This window comes from Peromyscus leucopus, chromosome 8b (assembly GCF_004664715.2).
Source record: "Peromyscus leucopus breed LL Stock chromosome 8b, UCI_PerLeu_2.1, whole genome shotgun sequence".
Classification (NCBI taxonomy): Eukaryota; Metazoa; Chordata; class Mammalia; order Rodentia; family Cricetidae; genus Peromyscus; species Peromyscus leucopus.
The window spans coordinates 78,427,087-78,448,876 of record NC_051086.1 but is presented as its reverse complement, the minus strand read 5'-3'; the positions used below and the strand labels follow the sequence as shown (position 1 = coordinate 78,448,876).

The 21,790-nt window shown below is 50.8% G+C and overlaps 1 protein-coding gene across 2 annotated transcripts in view; it reads right to left on the bottom strand.

The window, feature by feature from the left end:
* Positions 1-1,207: 1,207 nt before the first annotated feature.
* Positions 1,208-21,790, bottom strand: part of Sdk2 (sidekick cell adhesion molecule 2) — a 287,113-nt gene continuing 266,530 nt past the window's right edge. For both annotated transcript variants that reach the window (XM_028865305.2, XM_028865306.2), the window contains 5 exons: positions 17,896-18,060; positions 16,578-16,718; positions 16,176-16,314; positions 14,331-14,457; positions 1,208-5,384 (listed from right to left, as the gene is read on the bottom strand). In XM_028865305.2, coding sequence (XP_028721138.1) covers positions 5,031-5,384; positions 14,331-14,457; positions 16,176-16,314; positions 16,578-16,718; positions 17,896-18,060 — 926 coding nt within the window. In that variant the 3' untranslated portion in view covers positions 1,208-5,030. The remainder of the gene's footprint in view (positions 5,385-14,330; positions 14,458-16,175; positions 16,315-16,577; positions 16,719-17,895; positions 18,061-21,790) is intronic.

Genomic DNA, 21,790 nt, shown 5'->3' with positions numbered 1-21,790 from the left:
AAAAAAAAAAAGTAAAAAGTAAACAAATGCACAACAAAAAGTCCTACCGTAAACATTAAAAACAACCTTCAGTGGCCCAGGGTGCTAGATTTGTAGAGGATAAAAACTAAAAAGGGCCTGGTGGTGGTGGTGGTGGTGGTGTGGTGGTGGTGGTGGTGGTGGTGGTGGTGGTGGTGGTGGTGGTGGTGCACGCCTTTAATCCCAGCACTGGGGAGGCAGAGCCAGGTGGATCTCTGTGAGTTCTAGGCCAGCCTGGGTTACAGAGTGAGTTCCAGGAAAGGCGTAAAGCTATACAGAGAAACCCTGTCTCGAAAAACCAAAAAAAAAAAAAAAAAAAAGAAAGAAAGAAAAAAGAAAAAAAATGAAAAGAAAACCTAAAAAGGGACTGCCTCACCAGATCTTTGAGAGTGTGTACCCCAGAGTCAGACTACTTCAGTTAGTAAACCAATCCTGGTTCTGCTGCTTCCAGAGAGCAAGCTTAAAATGCTCTGTCACCCTCCTTGGCTGTCACAAGGCTTCATCAGTTATCACATATCAAGTGATCATTTGACCCATGCTGGGCATGGAATGTGGCATGTATGTGTCACCCCTTGCTGTCATTATATTGTACATATTTATCATTAATGTGTGTGTGTGTGTGTGTGTGTGTGTGTGTGTGTGTGTGTGTGTGTGTATGTGCGTGTGTGTGCGTGCGCGCGCGCACACGTGGCTGTGGAGGGCAGCAAAGGGAGCTGGATCCCCTAGAACTGGAATTACAGGCAGTTGTGGGCATCCAGTGATGTGGATGCTGGGAACTGAACGGGTTCTTAGCAATAGCTACAACCACTGGAAACCATGGAGACACCCTCCCCACCCCACCCCACCCCCGCTGCTATCGTTATTGACCGTTATCAGTTGCATCACATATCTGAGGGGCTCTTGTCCCCCAAACTTCAAATAACACATTCTTTTCTTTTTCTCTTTTTGGTGCTAGAGACTGAAGCTGGGTTAAATCTGCATGCCAGACTGCCATCCTACCCCTGAGTTACACTCCCAGGCTAAAGCAGGCGCTTTTGTTTAAAGGTATAGATACCTCCTGCTGATGAATCGAGAGGGCGGCCCAGTCCTGCCCTTGGCTCACTCTGTACAATCCCCACATGGCTAGAAATAGGAACAAATGTTTGAGGAACAGAATTTGTAGTGAAGAAAAGAACTGCTGCTTCAGAACTCCAAAAAAAAAAAAAGTTTATTTATAAAATACGGACAGTTTGACAGGACATGGGACTTCTCATGGTATATATTTCAAATCAACTTCTTTCTTACCTTTCATTTAAAAAATAAACTTGCTAACAAGCTATATGACATATAGATATATATTTTTTTCTTACAGATAGACACCTGCCATAATGAATACTCTCCCCATAATTTTTCATTATAGCTTTTAAATCAAAAAATAAAGATTTGTACCGAGTTTTGTTTTGGGAGTCTATATGGGTGAGGAAAGGTAACACATTTAAATGCTTTGGATTTGTTTTTATGGAAACAGAGAAGAGGGGGTTGTCCCAAGAGGGTGGGGCACCTGTGCTCAAGGTGTTGGTTAGGGTTGGTGTCCCTGTATGGGACCACAGAGGCACTCAGAAGCTGGTGGTGGCTGTTCATGGGTCCCCTCCTTCCCCTGCTGATGGTGCATCTGGCGAGCTGCACAATGTGACCTCTTCACTGCGCCACGTGAGAAGGCAAGGGGAGCCCCTGCCTAGGGCAGCCTCTGGCACCTTTAGGTTCGCGTCCAGGGCAGGCATGGACAACGAAGACAGAAGGCCTCCAGAAGCAAGGGCTGTCGAGGCAGCCTGGCTGTTTTCTTGTTCCCTCTGGTCACGGCAGTGTCAGGTTTGGGGTAAAGAGGGGCCTGGGAGAGGCGGCGTGGGTTTGTAAACTCCCTGCAGCTGTCTGGAGGAAGATGCTTCTGGAACCCAGAGCAGCTATTTGGTTAGTCTTGGCAATCTGGGTGCAGAGCCTGCAAGAATGCAGGAGGCATTCCCAGGAGAGGAAAGAGTAGCCCCAGCATACATGGGCTTCTGAATACATCGTATATTTCCTTAGGCCACAGAGAGGCACCAGCAAAAGGACATGCCAGGCATGTCCTTCTGTGAACCTGTTTCCCACAGAGTCACAAGACAGCAGCCCTGGCCTCAGCGGCTCAGGAAATTGAAAGCTCCTCCTTACTCAGGGTTGGTACCCACCACACTGTTAGCATGTGGCCAGGTGTCTGGGTGGAGTTCTTGGGACCCTCCACTGCCCAGCAGAAATGTAAACATGGACCAGGAGATGACATAAAACCACCTAGAGTTCCACAGCTGAAAAGCTACAGGGTGTCCAGATGTAACTGGGGCTGTGGAGGCAATAATCACCCCTCTGGGCAGGTAGTGACCGAATAGAGACTTTCACCCTAGGCTCATCTAGGACTTATAGTTAGTGATGTGCCCAGCTGCTTGGGCAATAGGTCCCAGTGATACCCCCAAAATAAGTGACCCGTGCCTCATGGAGATGAGAGACAGCCAGGGGCCATCATAGGGCATGGCAAGAGGCCCTTTGCTAACACATATCGATGTGTATGTTCTGTGCATATCTTTGCATGCTTGTACATGAACACACGTTTGCACGTGCACATGGACGTCAGCAAGGGTTCCAATGAGCACACAGAGGGGGAGGGGGTTTTCAGTGCACCAGGTGATTCATTAAAGGCAAAGGAAAATTGTCCTCATGTGTAACACACACACACGTGCACACACACACACACAATGTTTTTTTGTTTTTTTTAAAAACAATTCCTGCTTCCTCTATAAAGCTCCCTCACTCAGCTGGGCTAGGCTAATAATTCCCTAATGTAAACTGGGAACATCCTCAAAAGGTTAAAGCCTCTAAAGACAGGAAAAAAGATGAAGTTGTTTAAAAAAAGTAATGAGGGACGCAAAGTAAGCGTGGCAGTGTGAGCTTATGCAGCATCTGCATATGTGTGGCTCTGGAGAGGCCAGATGCTGCAGGGATTGGGGTCCAGCTGACTGACAAAGTCCGAGGTAGCCCTGCGAACCTGACTCCTCAGAGGGGCGAGGCTTCAGCCCTTTGGAGACAAGGCTGTGCTTCCTGGCTTAGGAACTTTAGGACCTGCTTAGGAGAGGTCACTGTGAAATGCCTTTGTTCACACACAGCACTTGGGTCACCTGCCTGCTGATCTGGCTTCCAACATTTCCTCATTCACATATTCCAGGGGGCAGGTGTGTAGGGAGGAGCCCACACACTTAGTAATCCGAGTGTGTCCTTTACTCAGGCCTTTGACTCAGATGTCCCCGACCAGTGAGAATTAGCAGTGACTAACTAGGGGGACAGCTGCAGGCTCCCCACTTGGGCCTCTCAATAATGAGTGTACTCCCAGCAAGGCTGGTCCTTCATTGAACTGGACGGGCCCCAGTGCAGCCTCTGATAGGGGCAGCCATGCATTCCCGGCAGTAGGCTGAACCTTAAAGGGCTGGTTGGTGTCCCCAAGGGCCTCAGACAACCCAGGACATCAGAAAACCTCCTCCCCAAACTCTTGCATTGGAAGCTCAAAGCTGATGTGAAGTTCAGGCCCCCCGCAGCTTTTTACAGAACATTCCTGGAGTACCAGCTTTCTCTCCCATCAGCTGTTCTTGTCCCTCAATCCCATCCGACCCACCTCTCCTGGCTATCCATGCATCTCAACCGCCATGCTCAGTTTGGACAGAACTTCCTGGCTGTCCCCTCCTTGGTCCTTCCCAACTCTGGCTTCACGGAACCTAGCCTGGGAGATGTTAGAAGGGGTTCAAGTGATCTTTGTAAAGCCTCAAGACCAGGCACTGGGCCGCCCCTTTGGGCACCTGTGTGTTACGGGTAGAGACATGTGAAAATGTTGTTGGGCAAAGAAGTCTCAGGGAGGGGCTTCTGTACCCCCTCCCCCCTTTTCCCCCCACAAGTTCATGAGGGCAGGTGCATGGGTTAGCAGGAAGGTGTACATTCAGAGGAAGTGGTCCATCTGTGCATACAACTTTCCTCCACAGCTAGGTGGGCTAAGCTGAGCTTCCCATCCTAAGCTCCCCCCACCCCGTTTCCCTTTTCTCAGTGTTGGGCAGGTAGAGGAAAAGAAGACAGTCAAGGCTTCGTCCTTGCATCTCTGACTTCCTGCAGGACATCTCCCGGAAGCATGCCCCAATGTGCAGCCAGCACCCTGGGTCTCCAATTCCCAGATGTCACCCCTCCTTATCTGCATTCAGGGAAGTAAATCCAAGCAACAGGAGGCAGGGCTCAGTTACGCAGCTGAGGTCTTTCTCCCAGCCCTCAGGCCCTCTTCCTTGAATTTGCAATTTAAAAAAAAATTTTTTTTTTTCAGGAATGAGGAAGTTGCTAAGTGGATTCTCACCCTTTGATTTTTCTTCTTCTTTTCCCCCAAATAAGCCAAAAGCTTGGTAGAGAAGATGAACAAGGGTAAAGAGCCCTGGGAGGGTGCTGAGGCAGGGCAGGGGGCTGGCAAGGCCATGGGACACCTGCCTGGGAGAGCCAGAGACAACAGTCAGGCTTCGCCTCTGAGGACACCCATCCTTCCGCAGAGGAGCAAGGATAGCAGGATCTAGCCCACGTGGGAAGGGTGAAGTTGGCTGCATGTCTAGAAGCGTCTCCATCCCTTAGCCCCACATGCCTACAGGCCCCCTCCTCCCTCCTCTTCAGAGTCCCAAGCCCCTCTACCCTGGGCAGAAGTGAGACTATCTGGTCTCCACCCTCCACACTGCACAATGGACCCCAAGGATGTGAGAAGCTGTTGCAGGTCACACACGTCCAAGTCCCAGGGGTTTCTTCCCCGTCCTCCTCCTCCACCCCGGCTCTGCTGGCCCTGGAATCTCTGGAAAAACAAACTGGAGAGGTGAAAAGTTGATCCGATGTCTTGGTGGGGTTTTCTTGTGTGTTTTCTGGCAGGCGTTCTGGGAAGTGGCAAAGGAGGATTTTGGTGTCATTTTTTTTTTCTCATTCTTTTTCCTCTTCTGATGTCAAACGAAGGATGAGAACCCTGCTATGGGTGCCCGGGAACCAGGGGCGAGGCTGCTGGGGGGACGGTAGAGGGTGCTCTGCTGACTTGGGGGGTTTGGGGGGTTTTGGGGCGTTGGAGTCCGGCTGGCCTTGGGCCGGAAAAGGCTGCCCTGCTGGGTGCTGTTGCTATTGGGGACAGTGACGTGGTCAGGTTCGCCAGAATCGCTCTCTGTGTAGCTGTAGGCCTGGGCCCGGGAGATGCCTTTCTGCTGACGCCGCCAAGAGTTGTAATACGTGGGGTCACTGATGTAATGGTTGACGAAGGAGTGGGCTTTCTGAGGGTTTGTGTCCACTTCATACTCGCTGTCACTTCCCTGGGAGGACAGAGAAGCGGGCTGTCAGTCTCCTTGTGGGGTCAGGGCTCAAAGGCACAGGACATTCTGCCTCTTTCAAGCCCTGGATCTTGAATATCTCAAGCCCTCACCCCACAGTGTCCTTTCATGTCTCCTTCCCTGAGATGTCTTCCATCATGAGCTGCCCAGGGCAAGACGGCCATCTTTTTCCTTTGTGGTACTAAGGCTTGAAAAGTAAGGCCCCACTCATGCTGGGTAGTGTTTTACCACTGGGCTACACTGAACCCCCTTCCTACTTTTTCATTTTGAGACAGGGCTTCCTTAGGCTGTCCTTGAACTCGCTATGCTGGACTTCAACTTGCGTTCTTCCTGCTTAGCCTCATGATAGCTAGGATCTCAGACCCACACCACTGAGCCAGCCAGACCTCAAATCCTAACCTTTATTCTTCCCAGTTGAAGTAAAATACACTTAATATAAAGTCAACCATTTTAAAGTGAGTAATTCAGCACTGTTCAGTCGGTGACACTGTGAGCCATTAGGTCTATCCAGCTCCAAATATTTTGGTCACCCAAAAGTACAACCCTGAATCCATTGAGCCCTCTCTTCCTATCCCCTCTTCTCCCAACACAACCACGCATCTCTTCAGGAACACCTGTTCCAGATTCTCTATACAGATGGGTCTGCACTATATATTTTTATGACAGTGTCTTCTTTTGGTTCATAGGTTTTTGAGACAAGGTCTCATTCTTTAGCCCAAGATGGTCTAGAACATACTATACAGCCCAGGCTGGCCTCAAGTGTGTGACAATCCTCATGCCTCAGCCTCCTGAGTGCTGGAATTATAAATACCATGTTCAAGCTGCTTCTGGTGTCCTTGACTTAGCACAGTGATTTTAAAGACAGTTTGCATTTCTAAACCCTGATCATCCATGGCAAGATGCTATCAAATTTTTTTTTTTTTAAGATTTGTTTAACCCGTATGAGTGTTTTGCTTGAATGTATGGCTGTGTACTACGTGTGTGCCCGGCATCTAGAGGTCAGAAGAGGACACTGGACCTGGGAATTTGGAGTTATGGACAGTTGTGAGCCACCACGTGGGTGCTGGGAATTGAACCTAGGTTCTCAGCAAGAACAAGTGCTCTTAACCACCAGATCATCCCTCTAGCCCCCAGAAACCTTCTACCCTGGGCCACCCTGTGCTCTGTGACAAGAAGTGAAGTGTGAGCCGGATTAAGATGCAAAGAAACCGTGGGCAGTGGAAATGCAGGTGGTCACTCATGGGATTCAGGGTAAAAGCAAGGGGAAGTCAGGAAATCATCGTGACAGGAATGTCGACAGGGGCTGGAGACAGTCAGAGCCTGCTGCTCTTCCACAGGACCTGGGTTTGGGTCTCAGCACCCACGATGTGCGGTTCACAACAGCCTGTAATTCCAGCTCCAAGGACTCTGATGCCCTCTTTTGGCATCTCCGGGCTCCTACATTCATTTGTACACGAACCACAGAAACACGTGAAAAAAAATTTTTACATGCCAACGAAAGCTCCAAATTCTCTTAGGATGACTTTGGAGCACCCACCCCCCAACATGAAACATTCAATTATTCTTAACTCTGTTATGACATTCTGCAGTTCTCTGCACATGCCTCTTCCGCAGGGGACAAGTCAATCTGAATTGTAAACTGAATTGCAAAGCTAAAATTATCAGCTCCCCTCCCCCACCCCAAGCTTCCAGCATCGTCTTGAGAAGACAACAGATGGAGACTCGGGGAAGAGGCCAGCTCGGATGGTGAAAGGCACACTTAGGGACATGCAGCCCGGAGGATGCCACCAAGGCTGCCTGGCTCCTACCCAGCTAATGCTCTGGCTTCCTCTCCCTTCTACCCACCAGGGTCCCTAGCTGGCCAGTTCACGACTTATGTAAACCTAAGGGAAACATCCTTGTCAGGGAGAGTGCTGGCAACAGAACCCAGCTTGGGAACACCAGTGAGTTTGGGGTGACCCACTGGAGGTGACTTGGTTCCCAGGCCTGAGCCATGGGGGATGGGATGCACAAAGCGTTCCAGGGACAAAGTCCTTTGTGACATCTGGACCCTCAAGAGAGGCAAAGCTATGGTGACTTCTGAGGCAGATGATCCTGGGGAGGCAGGAGCTGCCGATGTGGCATTTCTGTAATGAGTTTTCACACCTCTGTTCTATCACGATGCCAATGCTAAGGCTGCTCAGTGTGCGTGTTGCCAGAGCACTAACACTATGCAAATGCTGGTATTTGTGAGCACTAACCCTGCATGGGAACCATCCCTGTGTGTGTGTGCCCATGCTGTGCAAGCACCGATTCTATGGATTCTGGGGTTGTGTGAGTACTACTGCTGCATGGGTACTGGTGCTATGTGAGTGCTAATGCTTCAGGGGTACTGTTGCTGAGTGAGTAGTGCTCATGCTATGTGACTGAGTACTGATTCTGTGAATACTAATGGCACTGTGTGAATTCTACTAATGTTACATGGGTACTGGTACTATGTAAGTACCTGTTCTGTGTGAGTACTGATGCTATGTGAAAGAGAGTGCTGACTCTGGGTACTACTGATTGAGGGCTGGCTGAAGCTATGTTCATGCTAATGCTGCATGGGCTTGGGTGCTTTCAGGGCAGTTGCAGAGTGCTAAAGACAAGCACATGCAGGGAGAGAGTGAGGGTTTTGCTGGGAGGTGGGCCTGGCTGGACCTCAGCTCAGGAAAGCCACACTTGCTCTTGACTTGCCCTTACTCCTCTCAGGAGCTCCTAGAGGGGAGTGAGAGGCCCTCCCCTCCTTCCAGGGAGACAAATGCTCCCCAGGCATCTGCTAATTTACTTCCCCGGCTCACCCCTCCTTTCCATCCCTCCTCTCCTACCCACCCCCTGCAGTCCCAGCTTCTCCCCTTAGCAGGAGGGTAGGGCCCACAATGGACAGCCCCCTCAGTCAATTCTCCACAGATTCAAGGCAGCACAATGTGAGCGGGGTTTTGTGTGTGTGTGTGTGTGTGTGTGTGTGTGTGTGTGTGTGTGTGTGTGTGACCAGCTGTCTGCCCAGAACAAAAGACATAGACAGAAGGATTCCATATGCTGAGGCCAGGCTATTGGCCTGAGGTGAGAGCCTGGGGGTGATGGCGGTGGTCGTGGAGGCAGAGTGTGAATGGTGGGTGGGTAAGGCATCTCTCCTCCAGAAGGGTCTGGGGCTATAGAGTACCAGGTTAGGTCTCTCCACTAGCTTCCTGTCTTGAAGAATTTGCCAGCATTTCCAAGGCTTCTAGAACTTTGGCTAGCCCCAGCCCACACATTGTGTGTGTGTGTGTGTGTGTGTGTGTGTGTGTGTGTGTGTGTGTGTGTTTTGAGGACACAAGTGGATCCTTCAGAGACTAAGAGACTGGAAGGGATCCCCTCCCTCCTCTGGGGTCCCAGGGGCTCTGTCCTGCCTGACCTCACTCTTGGCGCAGTGCCAAGCCCCGCCCCTTGGATGTGCTAACCATCCAAGGGGCTGCAGCCTTGGGGATCCGAGCTGGAGAGGTTGATGACATAGCCCACTCATTGGGGGGGGGGGAGCCCCAGATCACGGTGTGCCCCTCCTACAACGCAGGAGGCTCTGGGGTGGGCGGTGGTGACCCGGCCCTTACTAGTGAAGCACGTTTGTCTCTACCACTCTTGGGCTCTCGGCCTGGTGGACTGGCCTGTAACATGGTAGCTTGTTACCTATCGGGCAGAGGGAGTCAAAGCAGGAGAGGTAAAGTAAACGGTATGACTGGGGAGAAAGCCTGGGGCAGGGATGGAGCTTCTGTGGGAGGACTCCGAGCCCCTTGGGAGAGATCAGAAGGGGCCGGGCATTGGCGGCTGCTTCAGTGACGTCACTGGAATGGGGCAGCTGCCCCGCCCTGCTAGCCAGCAGTGAATGGGCCTGGTTTGGGGATGGGGTGGGTCCTCTCTGGCTCTTCTGGGGCCAAATCTGAAAGCCCATTCATTCATCTACATCACCCCAGACCACAGAGCAGTGGCTGCTATCTGTTGAGCACCTACTGGATGCCTGGCCGTCTGGGAGAGCAGCCCTGACAGATGGGAAGGCTAGAAGAGAGGGTGCCTAGGAGGTGGGGTCAGAGCTGTTGGCCAGCCCTTCCTCCCACTCCCCAAGGCCAAGGAGGAAGCGGGGGGGGGGGGGGGTCGTCTTTGCCTCAGACAAACAGAGCAGTCCCGCCTCCACCTCCCTGAACATCTGTTTCTTTTCAGGGTGGGGGTGGGGTGAGAAGAAAGAGTGTGAGGGGGACCAGGGGCTCCGATTGCAGCTTCCAGCCTCTCTCAGTAACTGAATGCAGCTTCCCAGGAGCGGGCAAGCACAAAGGGGGCTTTCAGGGCCCATCCTGCCAGGCCATCAAGCGAAGGCTTTAGTTCCCTGGCCTCTTAACAGCTCTTCAAAGCCACTCAATCAGCAATTACCCGGTCTCCTGAGAGGGAGGGCAGATGCCAGGCTGGGGGACAGGCGTGGAGGAGGAGCCAAATCCAGAGAAAAAGCTGAAACCCCAAAGTGGAGACAAAGCCCTTTGCTCATCTCCAAAGGTGGAGGATGAGGAGCTGCCCAGGGCTTTGAGACACGTTTGAGATCTGGGACCAGGCAGACTCTGTGTGTGTGTGTGTGTGTGTGTGTGTGTGTGTGTGTGTGTGTGTGTGTGTGTCCGTCCGTGTCTGTGTCTCTATGTGTGCCTATTTTGAAGACACAGGTGGGTCCTTCAGAGACTAAGAGACTGGAAGAGATCCCTTCCCTCATCTGGGGCCCCAGGGGCTCTGTCCTGCCTGTCTCATTCTGGGCACAGTACTCTGGCCCCGCCCCTTGGATGTGCTAACCTTTGAGGCAGAATTGCTACTTTCTGCAGGGGCTGCAGCCTTGGGGATTCGAGTTAGATAGGCTGATGACATGGTAAGAGGCTCCTGAGAATCTTCAGAGGACTTCACTGATATCCCCTTGAGGGATCATTTGTCAGAGCTCTGAGCTCCCTGCATGAAAACAGCTTGAAAAATGTTAGCTCAGACAATGTCATGTGTATTCCTAACCTGTGCCCCTGCAGGTAAAGTGACAGCTTATGCTGACTAGCTGTCGGGGATGTCTGTGGCCAGTGGCCTTGAGGGAGGTTCCTGAGATAGGTTCGGGGTGGATGTTGTCTTCAGAGTCAGCAGGATGTAGACTGAATCCCAGTGACCTGCCCTCCTGAGCTCTATGTCCAAGAACTTGGTGTTTGACATCTCTATCTCCAAGTCTCCATATTTTCTAGTGCTATGTGGGAGATCAATCCACTACCACGGTGGGACTGCTGGGTGATAAATGAGATGCATAGGACATGGGGCTTGGCACGGAAAAGGTATCCACAAGCTCTCCTGCCCTGCAGTACCTCTCTCTTTGGGCTAAGGGGAATGGGAGACATGAATCTATACCAGGAATGGCCCAATCTGATGGACAAGAAACAAAACAGACAAAAAGATCTGAGACATTCACAGGCAGAAGCCATGTGGGAAGGGGACCAATCCAAGTACCTGACTCAGACCCACGTGGCTCCTTCTGTGTCTGGCTCAGACCTGTACACACCAAATGAATGCCAGCTTCTCCTGGGACCCCCTGCTTCCAACCCCGCATTTCTCCTCTGCATGCCTTTGGGCAGCGACCTTTCCCCTGGCCTCTTTTCCCTGCTTCAACTTCCTCAAACCACAGGAAACAGAAGTTTGGACATCGCTTTCTTCTTACAGTTAGTCATTATGGTCCCGTGATATTTGAGTGAGAATTGAAAGGTGATTATTTAGGGACAGGTAGCCTTCCCCGACAGATCATAATCGGCTGTCACAAAGTCCCTCTGACTCAGCACTTACTCCCTCCGTGTGCCTGACCTACAGAAAGTTGTTCTAGGAAAGGTAACAGGGAGTTGGGGGTTCTGGACTTGTTGAGAGGGTTACGTGTGACACTCCCACCCCCACTCACTCTTGGTTATTGTATTAACCTAGAAGTGGTCATAATGCCACCATACCTTCCAGGGACTCTGAGGACCAAGTCATCTCATTTACCCACAATTCTTAGAGCCCATCCTGACTCCCTAGTAAGTGCTCCACACACTCAATAAATATCCTATGAGATGTGATTGGTCCTACACGATTTCTTTATACTTTTTTACATAGATTTAATTCTTTTAAATGAGCTTGAAGGTGGCTGACCCTGAAACTGCTAGCAACTGGATCCAAGATCAGAAGACATACGCTGTGGGCTCAGTGTTTCTTTTCCATTGAGATGTATTTGTGTGCTAAATACATGTTTTTTTTTTTTTTCAACTGTTATTTTGAAAATGGAGTTGGAATGCAGCCAGGCTGCATTTTTAGACATTCCCTCAAACAAGCCACAGGCAAATCTCTTTGGGTGTGCCTTTCCTGTGCTCGGGGCCTCTTTCCCTAGCATCTCTAGAGGCATGGCCCTGGGTCCTTTGCACGAGCCAGTCTCTTCCTCTCGCCCTTCGCCCACATCACTCTGGGAGGCCTCTCTCACACTGCATCTCATCATGTATGTTTATTCTGAAGCTAAACTGACTTTTTTTTTTTTTTTTTTTTTACGACTATCTCACAGGAGAGAGGCTGTATGCGTTTGCACTAGTTTTAGAGAAGGAGATTTGGGGTGGCCTGACTCACAATATAAACCAGGCTGCACATGCACACCCATGCACAGAAGACCTGGGAGATGGGACAGCCCAAAGAGGCAGTGACTCTCTCAAGAGCCACCGACACTGAGAGGGAATGGTTGCTGATCCTCAGGGACCCATGTCTGTCACCTGCCCAGGACAGCCATCAGAGTGGATATGCTACACTCCAGACCCCGACTGATAACCCAGAGAGCTCTGACAAGGAGGATTCCTAGACGTGTGTAACAAGGGTGTCAGAGGGACAAAGTCAGCTCCTGTACCTCCAGGTCTAACCCTGAAGACCTGAAGGAGAACCTGGGGGTCACAACCATGTCTCCATTACCTCCATGTCCTGAGAGTAGACTCAGGAAATGAGCCAGAGGACAGTGATGTGGTTTAGGGGTAAAATTCTCACCTAGCATGTGGGGGACCCTGGGTTCCATTCCAGGACTAGAGAGATGGAGAGGGAGAGACAGGAAAAGTTTCAGAGAAATCAGAGACGGCCCCTCCCTCTGTGAGTCTGCTGGAGCTGCCCCAAGCTCTAGGATAATGCAGAAACACAGTTCCCATGGTTGTCCATTCTAAAAGTATAGAAGAAAGCCATCTAGATGAATTAGGGTCCTGTGTTCCTGGTAATTACAGAGTGGCAAAGCTGTCTGCCTGGGGTCCCTTTGATGACACTTAAGAGCTCAGGGATATGGCTATTCACCAACTAGGCAAACAGTTTAATATTTTAAAGGATTCAAGGACTACACAGGGGCTAGGTATCTTCTCACACGATGTTCTCAGTGTCTTCCCAGGCATCCCCATCTCTGAGATGCCAGGGTTCTAGCACAGCCTCCTGGAACCTGGGTTCTCTGCAGTGACCCTAAAGCCAAATGTCTGGTTTTCAAGAACACTGTTAAAGCCGAAAGACCTGACTCTTGTTTTGTGCCTTTTCCAGAAACTGTGAGGAGCCAGGCACCACATGGGTCAACTTCCTCCTGCTCAGTGTACCATACTACCTGCATTGTGTGTGTGAAGGGTTACTAAGGACCCTTCCAGTCACAGGGTCACTAAGAGACACAGTGGACTCCATGTAGGTCTTAGGCATCATATCACAGCCAAGTGCTATCTTTCAAATGAACATGTCTCCCACAGCAGCCCTCTGGGGAGATGGGACTATCAACTGAATGTGTATAACCAGAGCTGTGTGGGGTTGTGGGTAGGTATGCAGTGGGTAGGAGTGTCGAGGGGTGTGGGAATAACTTTAGTGCCTAGAACACTTTTTGCATTTAATCTTTAAAGGTGGGCTTGATTATTATTATTATTTTAAGATTATTATGTATACAGTGTTCTGCCTACATGAATGCCGGCAGGCCATAAGAGAGCACCAGATCTCATTATGGATGGTTGTGAGCCACCATGTGGTTACTGGGAATTGAACTCATGACCTCTGGAAGAGGAACTGGTGCTCTTAACCACTGAGCCATCTCTCCATCCCCGATTATTATTATTATTTTTTAAGAAACTCCACAAGTTATTTGTGAAACACGATCTAGAGGAGTGGAATGAATGTTTGGTTCTCTTAGATGTCTCATTGGACAGATTGGAAGACTTTTCTAGAAAGTTCCATAGGCAGGGCTTTGGGATAGGGTAGAAACAAGGTCCAGACCCAACTCCACAGGCAGGCAGTGTGGCATCTGGCCCCAACACTATGGAGCTAGAATCTTAGGCTGTTGCATCTGCGTGAACTCCAGGATGATCTTGCATTTCCTGCCTCTATCTCCCGAGTGCTGGATTATGTGTTTTGCTGGTTTACCTGCCGCAGGAGTCTGAACCGGGGATTCCAGCATGCTGGGTAAGTACTTTTAGCCAATGAGCAGCATCCCTAGCCCGTCCTTGAGCCACTGAACACCTTCAGTGCCCAGGTTCCTCCATGAATGAGTCAGAGTTACTGAGAACCCAGGCAATGGGCTGAGTCTGTACGTGTAGGGGACCAGGCTCTCAGGGAGACCTTGTGTGATTACCCTGGGGCAAACTCTGATCAGGGCTGGGAAATGGTGGTGGGTGGCTGATCTGTGAATGACTTCTGGAGAGCTTCTGCAGGCCCTTTATCTTTATAGCACTAGTCAAAGAAGGAAGAGAGAGGGAGGGAAGGAGAGAGGGAAGGAGGGAGGGGAAGAGGGACGGAGGGAGGGAGGGAGGAAGGGAGGGATGGTAGGAGGAAGGCTGGCTGTGTGATGGGACACTGTTCACCCCTTCACTCCCATTTGGTAGCAGCCACTACCTGTCCCAGCACTGGCCCCTGCCCCCTCACCTGGGAGTCGGAGATTTCCGAGGGTTTCTCCGTCAGGCTGCTGCTCTCCGCCGGGATGAGGTCATTGTACTTGGTGACATCTTCATCAGAGTAGTGTAGGCTGCCTGGGCTGGGCCTGGGAGGGGACCTGGGGAGAGAAGGGAGTGAGGCTGAGAGGTGGCCTCAGACAGGTCAGGAGGAACAAAGGCTACAAGCCTCTCCCTCCATCCTGGGCTTCTTCTTCTTGTGACCACACTGTGTCAGCCCAGACCTTAGAGAGAGAGGCTTGGAGGAAGCGGGGGGTGGGGGGGGTTCCACTCTAATATTCTTGAACATATAGGGCAAATGGTATGTGTGTCTGTGTGTCTGGGCACACACGTCCATGTACAGACAACACTGTGAGCAGTTCAGGTTCAGTTTGGATCTGGTTTGGTGAAAACAAGATTTTTCTCATTCCCACGGGGGCATAGGAACGTGTGGGCCTCTATGTGTGTGTCCCATGAGTAGGAGAGGCAAGAGGACAAGGGGAGGTGTGGCCATGGGTGAAATGCCCCCTTGTTCCCTGTGGCAGGCCCAGGAGCCTGCTCAGCGGGACTGTGGTAACCATGCAGAGGCTGGGTGAGTTTAACCACAGCTTCAAACGCCTCTTTCTTTGGAAGGCTGGATTGGCGAGGGATGAGAGCCTGCCCCGCTGCTCTGCCCTCAGCCTTCCCCTCCACCCCCTTGGAGAAGTACACATGGCTTATCCCTTCAAGAGGAGACAGAGAGACGCTTTGTGAATTCCCTTAGAGAAGCTGCCCCGCCTCCCCCAGCCTGCTGCCTCCAGTGAGCCGTGAATGTCAATACGGCTGAGGCTGGAAACAGGAGTCCCTCTGGCTATGGCTCCAATCTCCCTTGAGCTTCTGGAAGCATAAAACTGCCTGGATCCTATCAGAGGAGGATCAGGTGGGCCCCAGGAGCATCCCCTGCCCTTGCAGATGGGCAGCCTGATGGCTCCAGGGAAGCAAGTCCAGGAGGGACCGGAGTCTTAAAGAAGCCGGGGACAGGAGTTGGGTGCCACCAACAGCCTCTGCTTTTTCCATTGCTTTGGGCTTTTGAGAAGGGGCCACATGTGATGCAGGCTGGCCTCAAACTTCATGGATTTCAGGGATGAACTTCAAGTCCTGATCCTCCTGGCTCTGCCTCCAAGCACCTGCCATGATTGCAGGTATGCGCCACCACATCTAGTTTTCACAGTTTTAGGACCAAAGCCAGGGCTTCATGCATGGTAGGCAAGCTCTCTGCCAGCTGGGCTAAACCCCAAGGCCTTCCCACACCAACTGCTTGCAGAGGCTGAAAGACGGTGTCAGGGGGACATCCTCAAACAGAAACAAGTCAAGCCCAAGGGAGGAAGGTTTTCACTCTCCCCTTGCTAAGGAAGGCAACGACGGGCTAGTCCCTGGTGCCTCTCCCTGAGGTGCTTCGGCTGGGTCCAGCTCACCTCTGGGGTGTGTGGCCATCTCTAAGGCCGGTTACTAGTGCAACTGACTCCGAACAACTGTAGGTTGGCATCCACAATGCTGTATGTTTCTGCATTTTGCAGCCGCTCTCAGAAACTCTTCGTACCCATCTCCTCGTGGATTTTCTAACATTCCCTAAGCTGTGGCTGGGTTTGGTGGGACTAACACAGACCCCTGGGTGTCCTGCTGGGGTCCTTCATGACCTTCTGCTGACCATTGGCAGCCCTGAAACTTGGACGCTATTTCCCCGGAAGTGGAAGGCCAAGTGGGCATTGCATGTTCCATGCTTCTCCCCAGCGGGCACTGCTGGGCACTGGGGCATGGCCCTCAAGCCTCTGTCCTCTGCCCCCACATGCGCGGACAGTACCTGGTGTACAAGCCATTCTTCCTGCAGAAAGAGTTCTTCACAGAGAGTCGCCGGTTGTTGAGCTCCAGAGCGGGAAAACTGCTTTCATCCAGGCTCAGCATCTCCCCATGGCCAAGGGCTCCTGACTTGGCATTGCCTCCTGAGGATGGGAGGTGGGGGTTGGTACCCATCAGACCACACGGTCATTCCTTTCTAGCTCCATATTCTCATTTAGCCTGGATGCTCCTTTTTTCATGCTTGTTAGCATCAAGACCCAGATCAGAGCTTGAGGTTGTGTGGAGGAATGTCTGGCTGCCGTACCTGAGAAGGTGCATCGCCAGGAAAGAGACCTGTCCCCCACCCCCAGTGGAAAGGAGACCCTCAAGAGTCAAGCCTGCTATCAAGGGGTGTAGGCTCACTCACCTGCGTCTGTCTTCTTGGAGTACTTCTTGCTCTGACCTCGGATGATGAGTACAAAGACAAGAAGCAGGATGAAGATGAGGCCCACGAGGGCAATGACCACCAGGAACCACCATTCCTCGTAGAAGGGGCTAGCTTTCTGGGCTGCAACAGGGGGTGCAGTGTCAGGACCAAGGGTACTCAATACTCTCCTGCCCACAAATCTTCCTATTCCATCTGTGGTTTCACCAACTGCTCATGGGTGTTATGGGTAGGTGGGCCTGTGCACTCTAAAAAGTTCCGCTTTGATCTGTAGGCAAAAGTTTGCCTGGAGGACTGTTTTGAGAAGAGTTTTATGGTTTAACTGATTAAGAATCTGCTGGATTTATTAAGAATAGTGCTGGGATTGATTAATGATGTCTACCAGGGGATCAAGAAGGGAGAGTAGTAGTGTGTTAGCTGCTTTTCTTTTTTACTCTCTTGCCTTAGGAAAAAGGACTTTGAGACCGACTCTAATTTGTATGGGGAAGAATTGTGCTTCTCTGGCTTTTAGGAAGTCTGGAAGAACTCTTCTCAAAATTGTAGTAATTTTTTTTTTAATGATGACAGAAAGCCAGGGAAGTTGTAGAGAGGTCATGGATTGGTTTTTAAAATGCCTTTGCCAGGTAGGGCTCGCCTTCTATCCAAGCCCCCCAGTACTTTGCTTCCTGCACCCAGAAACTCCTAATCCATGTTATTTCCAATGAGGGAATGGTTCTTCTATTCTTGTCTCAGACTCCTTGTTTTCTATAGTTTGGTGCTGCCCATCTGGGCACAGAAGTAAGCATGGGTGGAAAGAGGAGCTGGGTTGCTGATGCCCAACCAGAGAGTGGAAGTGCAATTTTGAGTTGGATTTCTACCTTCATTTTCAAAGCAGCCAGTGACTGACCGGGGTCATAGGTGTAGGCCTAGTGTCCTGTGTGAACCCAGAGATGAGCTGGATGGGAAGGATGAAAGAGAGGGGGAGGGGAGGCAGTGAACATGGCCCACCTGGGTGCTACTCAGTGAGGTCTTAGAGGGCACCAGGGTTAGCCCGTGGCCCGCCTGGGTGCTGTCTTTTGGGAGTGGGGTGAGGTGGCTTCCCTGGAAACATAGTTCATGGCCTGACTGGCAACTTCCCTTGGAGCTGTGAGCTGATGTAGCCTTGGGACCCAGAGTTCACAGTTAGAGGAATTGAGGGACAGTGCATTTGGATGACCACCTTGATGCTTCTGCTGCCCAATGTCTGTCTCCCTCCCCCACTGCCAAGCACGTCATCAGGCTCTTCCATGGACTCTCTGCTCTGTCACCCTAAGGCTGGTACCTGGCACAGACTGAGAGGGGCTGCTGGGAGTGCCAAAGCCATAGTCATTGACTGCGATGACCCGGAAGTCGTAGCTCACGCCTGGCTTCAGGATGTCCATGCTGAAGGTGTAGGACGTTACCTCCTTGGGGATGTCCTTAATGAGGATGTCCCAGAGTCCCTCATCTGTAGGAAAATAGAGAAGAGGCACTGTGAGATGGAGGAGACTCAGATCTTCCCACCACATCTGGTTCTAGCTGCACCTCCCTGAGGTTGGGTCCCATCTGGTCACTGGCTCAACACTGTGTCTGAGCCTGGCTCTTAGGAAGGTCTTATGGAAGTCTTAGAGATAGATACCTTCTGGGAAGGGGTGTCTCTTAATCTTTCCTTTAAAACTAAAACATCTGTAAAACATTTAAAAAATGTATTGTGCAATAAATTCTCTAACAACCAAACCAATACAGACTGAACACCCTAATTTGAGAACCTAAATTCTAAAATCGACATGCCAGTGGAGGTCTAGAGGTCTGGCACTCTAGAGGTCAAGGAAAGAGGATTCCAAGTCTGAGGCCAGCCTGAGCTGTCTAGTGAGACCTAAAAGAATAAAAAATAAAATCTCAAGTGTTCCCAAACAGAAACATTTTGAGGCCTATAACACCTCAAGTGGAAAGACCACACGCCATAAAACTTGACATACAAAATACTAAAATAGTGTCTAAAAATAATTTTAGGCTAGGTGTATATGGTATATCACATAAGGAAATTTATGTTTACATAAGGGTCCATTCCAAATACACACACACACATACACACACACACACACAGTCTTAAACTGAAAAATATCCCAAACTGGAAAAACTATGGGTCCCAAACATTTCATAAGGGACACTCAATCTCTACCAGCATCCAGAGGAATAGACTCAGTGTTCGGCCCCAGTGCAGGCTGAGCTCCTAGCTAGAACCTGTCCCCCACCCCTGCTTTGTGATATTTCATCTTCCTTGTCAGGCTGACTGGATATGGAATCACCTAGGAGACACACCTCTGTGGATGTGGAATCACCTAGGAGACACACCTCTGGGAGTGTTTCCTGTGAGGTTTAATTGAGCAGGGAAGACCCATCTCCAATATGGGCAGCATCCTCTCAGACTGAATAAAAAGGGAAAAAGGGGAAAGTGAGCTGAGCACCAGCATTCATCTCTTTCTGCTTCCTGACTGTGGACCCCTCACACTCTGGCTGCCGGGCATCCCTGGGTTATATAGGTTGTGTCAGGGAGTAGGGCCTCTAATTCTCTTGGTTCGGCCCCCACTGCAGCACCCATGGCTTCACCCTCAGTGAGCTCATTCTTCTGTGGACTTCTGAGCTGCTCCCGTACACCACAGTTGGCTCCCCAGTGTTAGAAAGTTCTTTCCTATATCAAAGGAATCTGTTGCTCCTACTAAGCTTTCCGTCAGATCCAGCAGGGGAATCCAGGACATAAGTAGCCACCACTGCCCAAGCATCATTTTAAAACCATTTTGGACCAAATGTGGGGCAGGCCCAGTTGGGGGCAGCTTGCTCTTTTCTAGCATAGATCTTGCCAACTTACAGAAGCCTGCATGAGGTCTGTCTGTGTTCAGAGATCCTCCCTGAAGGCCCTGGGTCTAGAGCCATAGTTGGCAGTGTGTGTGTGTGTGTGTGTGTGTGTGTGTGTGTGTGTGTGTATCTGTGCATGCATGTGTGCACCTGAACATGTGGAAGTCTGGGTTTCTTTATTACTCTCCATCTTATTTTTTGAGACAGGATCTGTCATCAAATCTTGAGCTCAGCAATTGGCTAGACTGGCTGGCTGTGGACCATGAGGATCTCTGCCTGCCTCTATCTCCTAGTACTGGGGTCATAGATTCATGATCAGCTTTTCCATGGGTGCTGGGGATCCAAACTCAGGTCCTCATGCTTCGACAATAAGCACTTGGCCTACTGGGTCATCTTTCTCCCTCCATCATCGGTATTTTTGAGTAGCTACTTGATCATTACCTACATTGTTTTAATTATTATTTGAGACAGGGTCTTATTTTGTAGCTCAAGCTGACCTGGCACTTACAATGCCCCTGCCTCAGCCTCCTCCCTTGTGCTAGCACATCCAGATACCCAATGGTCTTTCTGTTTAATCTCCCAGCTCTCTCCCCACTTTGAGGCTATGAAATCCTTAAGGGCAGGATCACATCTGGGTCATCTTTGTTTCTTTATTGATCCATAGATACCTTCCCAGTGTGTGTTAAATCAAGGAATGCAGGCTTTCCCCTGGGGTTTTCATAGTAGTATCTATCATGTAGCTGAATGCATAGTTCAACGCTTCATTCCTTGAGATGTATTGAGGTTCGGATCCTCACATGACTACTGTTAACAATGAGGATCCCCCCCCCCCCCCAAGCTGACACTCCTATGTCAGGCAACCCAACTGGGTGGTGTGAGTTTTACATTTTCAAGCCTACAGCAATGGTAGGAGGTAGAATCTGCTGCTCTCACAGTGACAGCTAAGACAATCAAGACTCAGAGAGCTTAACTCATCTTCCCAAGGTCACACTGCCATAGGTAGCAGTCTGGCATTTTTTACTGAGTTACCTGACTCTTGGCATGGAATTTCCTCCTGGTAACCGGGAAAGTGCTGGGTGTAACTGGTGTTTGCTAATAGCTTATGGAGAATCCTGCTGCTGCCTTCTAGAAGTTGAGACCTCCCGCCTGCTGTTTGTATCCATGCCCCCTCCACTGTATCCCTCACCTCTGCATAAACTGTATGGGTATTGAGAGAAGCTTCTGGAATGTCCCTCAGTCACCTTGGCCTCTAGCCCTCTAGTCAGCAGATGTGGGGGGCCAGTTCACAGGCTTGTCAGTCCCAGAGTGGATGCCTCCCTGGCTCTGCTCTGCCTGACAACTCCCTGGCTTGAAAAACTTGGTATGTTTAGCTTAGTCCATGCAGAATGAAGCACAGCAGCTGGGCAGTGGTGGCGCACGCCTTTAATATCAATCAGCACTCTGGAGGCAGAGGCAGGCAGAGCTCTGTGAGTTCGAGGCCAGCCTGGTCTACAAAGCAAGTTCTAGGCCAGCCAGGGCTACACAGTGTTACCTCCAGGGCTAGTTCATTGTGGAGAGCTTGTAATCATGGAGGGATGATGAAAGAGGGGGCAGACAGCCTAGAGGAGGGGAGACACCCATCTCTAAAAAGCAGTCCACTTTCCAACAGTTTCAGGGGTTGTCTTAGCATCCTCCTGGCCCATTTCCCCCTCTTTCCCACCATCTTGCCCTCCCTGGAGCTGTTGGCTTTGGCCCTTCTTGGCTTGTTATTGAGCACTGGCTCAGTTTACCCTCCGTTCCACCAATGTGCAGCAAGTCACAGCCCCCGAACTTGGAAGGGCAGTGGCTCACGCAGGGCCTCCCAGGGAACACTGGAAAATCAACAGGCTGGGTCCAGGGCCAACATTCCACAGCCTGGCACCAGGTCGGCCAACTGGGGTGGAATAAACAGGCACAGGCCTATGGTGAGGAGGTGCACGTGGAGGCCTCCGGGCCAACGCAACAGCCGGCACTGGAGGTCCAGGGAGGGACCATCTGGAGTTGGGGGAGAGCCAGCAGCACCACCTGTGGCGTGGGTGATGTGGTGGATCTGAGTTGGCTAGATATTCAGCTACTGAGGCTACCACTACCGTAAGATAAGGGCAGTGGTGGGTGATGGCGGCTTCCAGGACCTCCCAGAACAATTAACTCTTTGTTATCGGGGTGATGAGCACCTAGCCACCCTGAAGAATAGATAGCCTGTGATTGGGATGGTTCAAGTCTCTATAAGAAGGATGATGGGGAGATGGTTCAGCCAGCAAACCTCTTGCCCTGCAGGCATAAAGATTAGAGTTCAATCCCTAGAACCCAGGTTTTTACTTTTA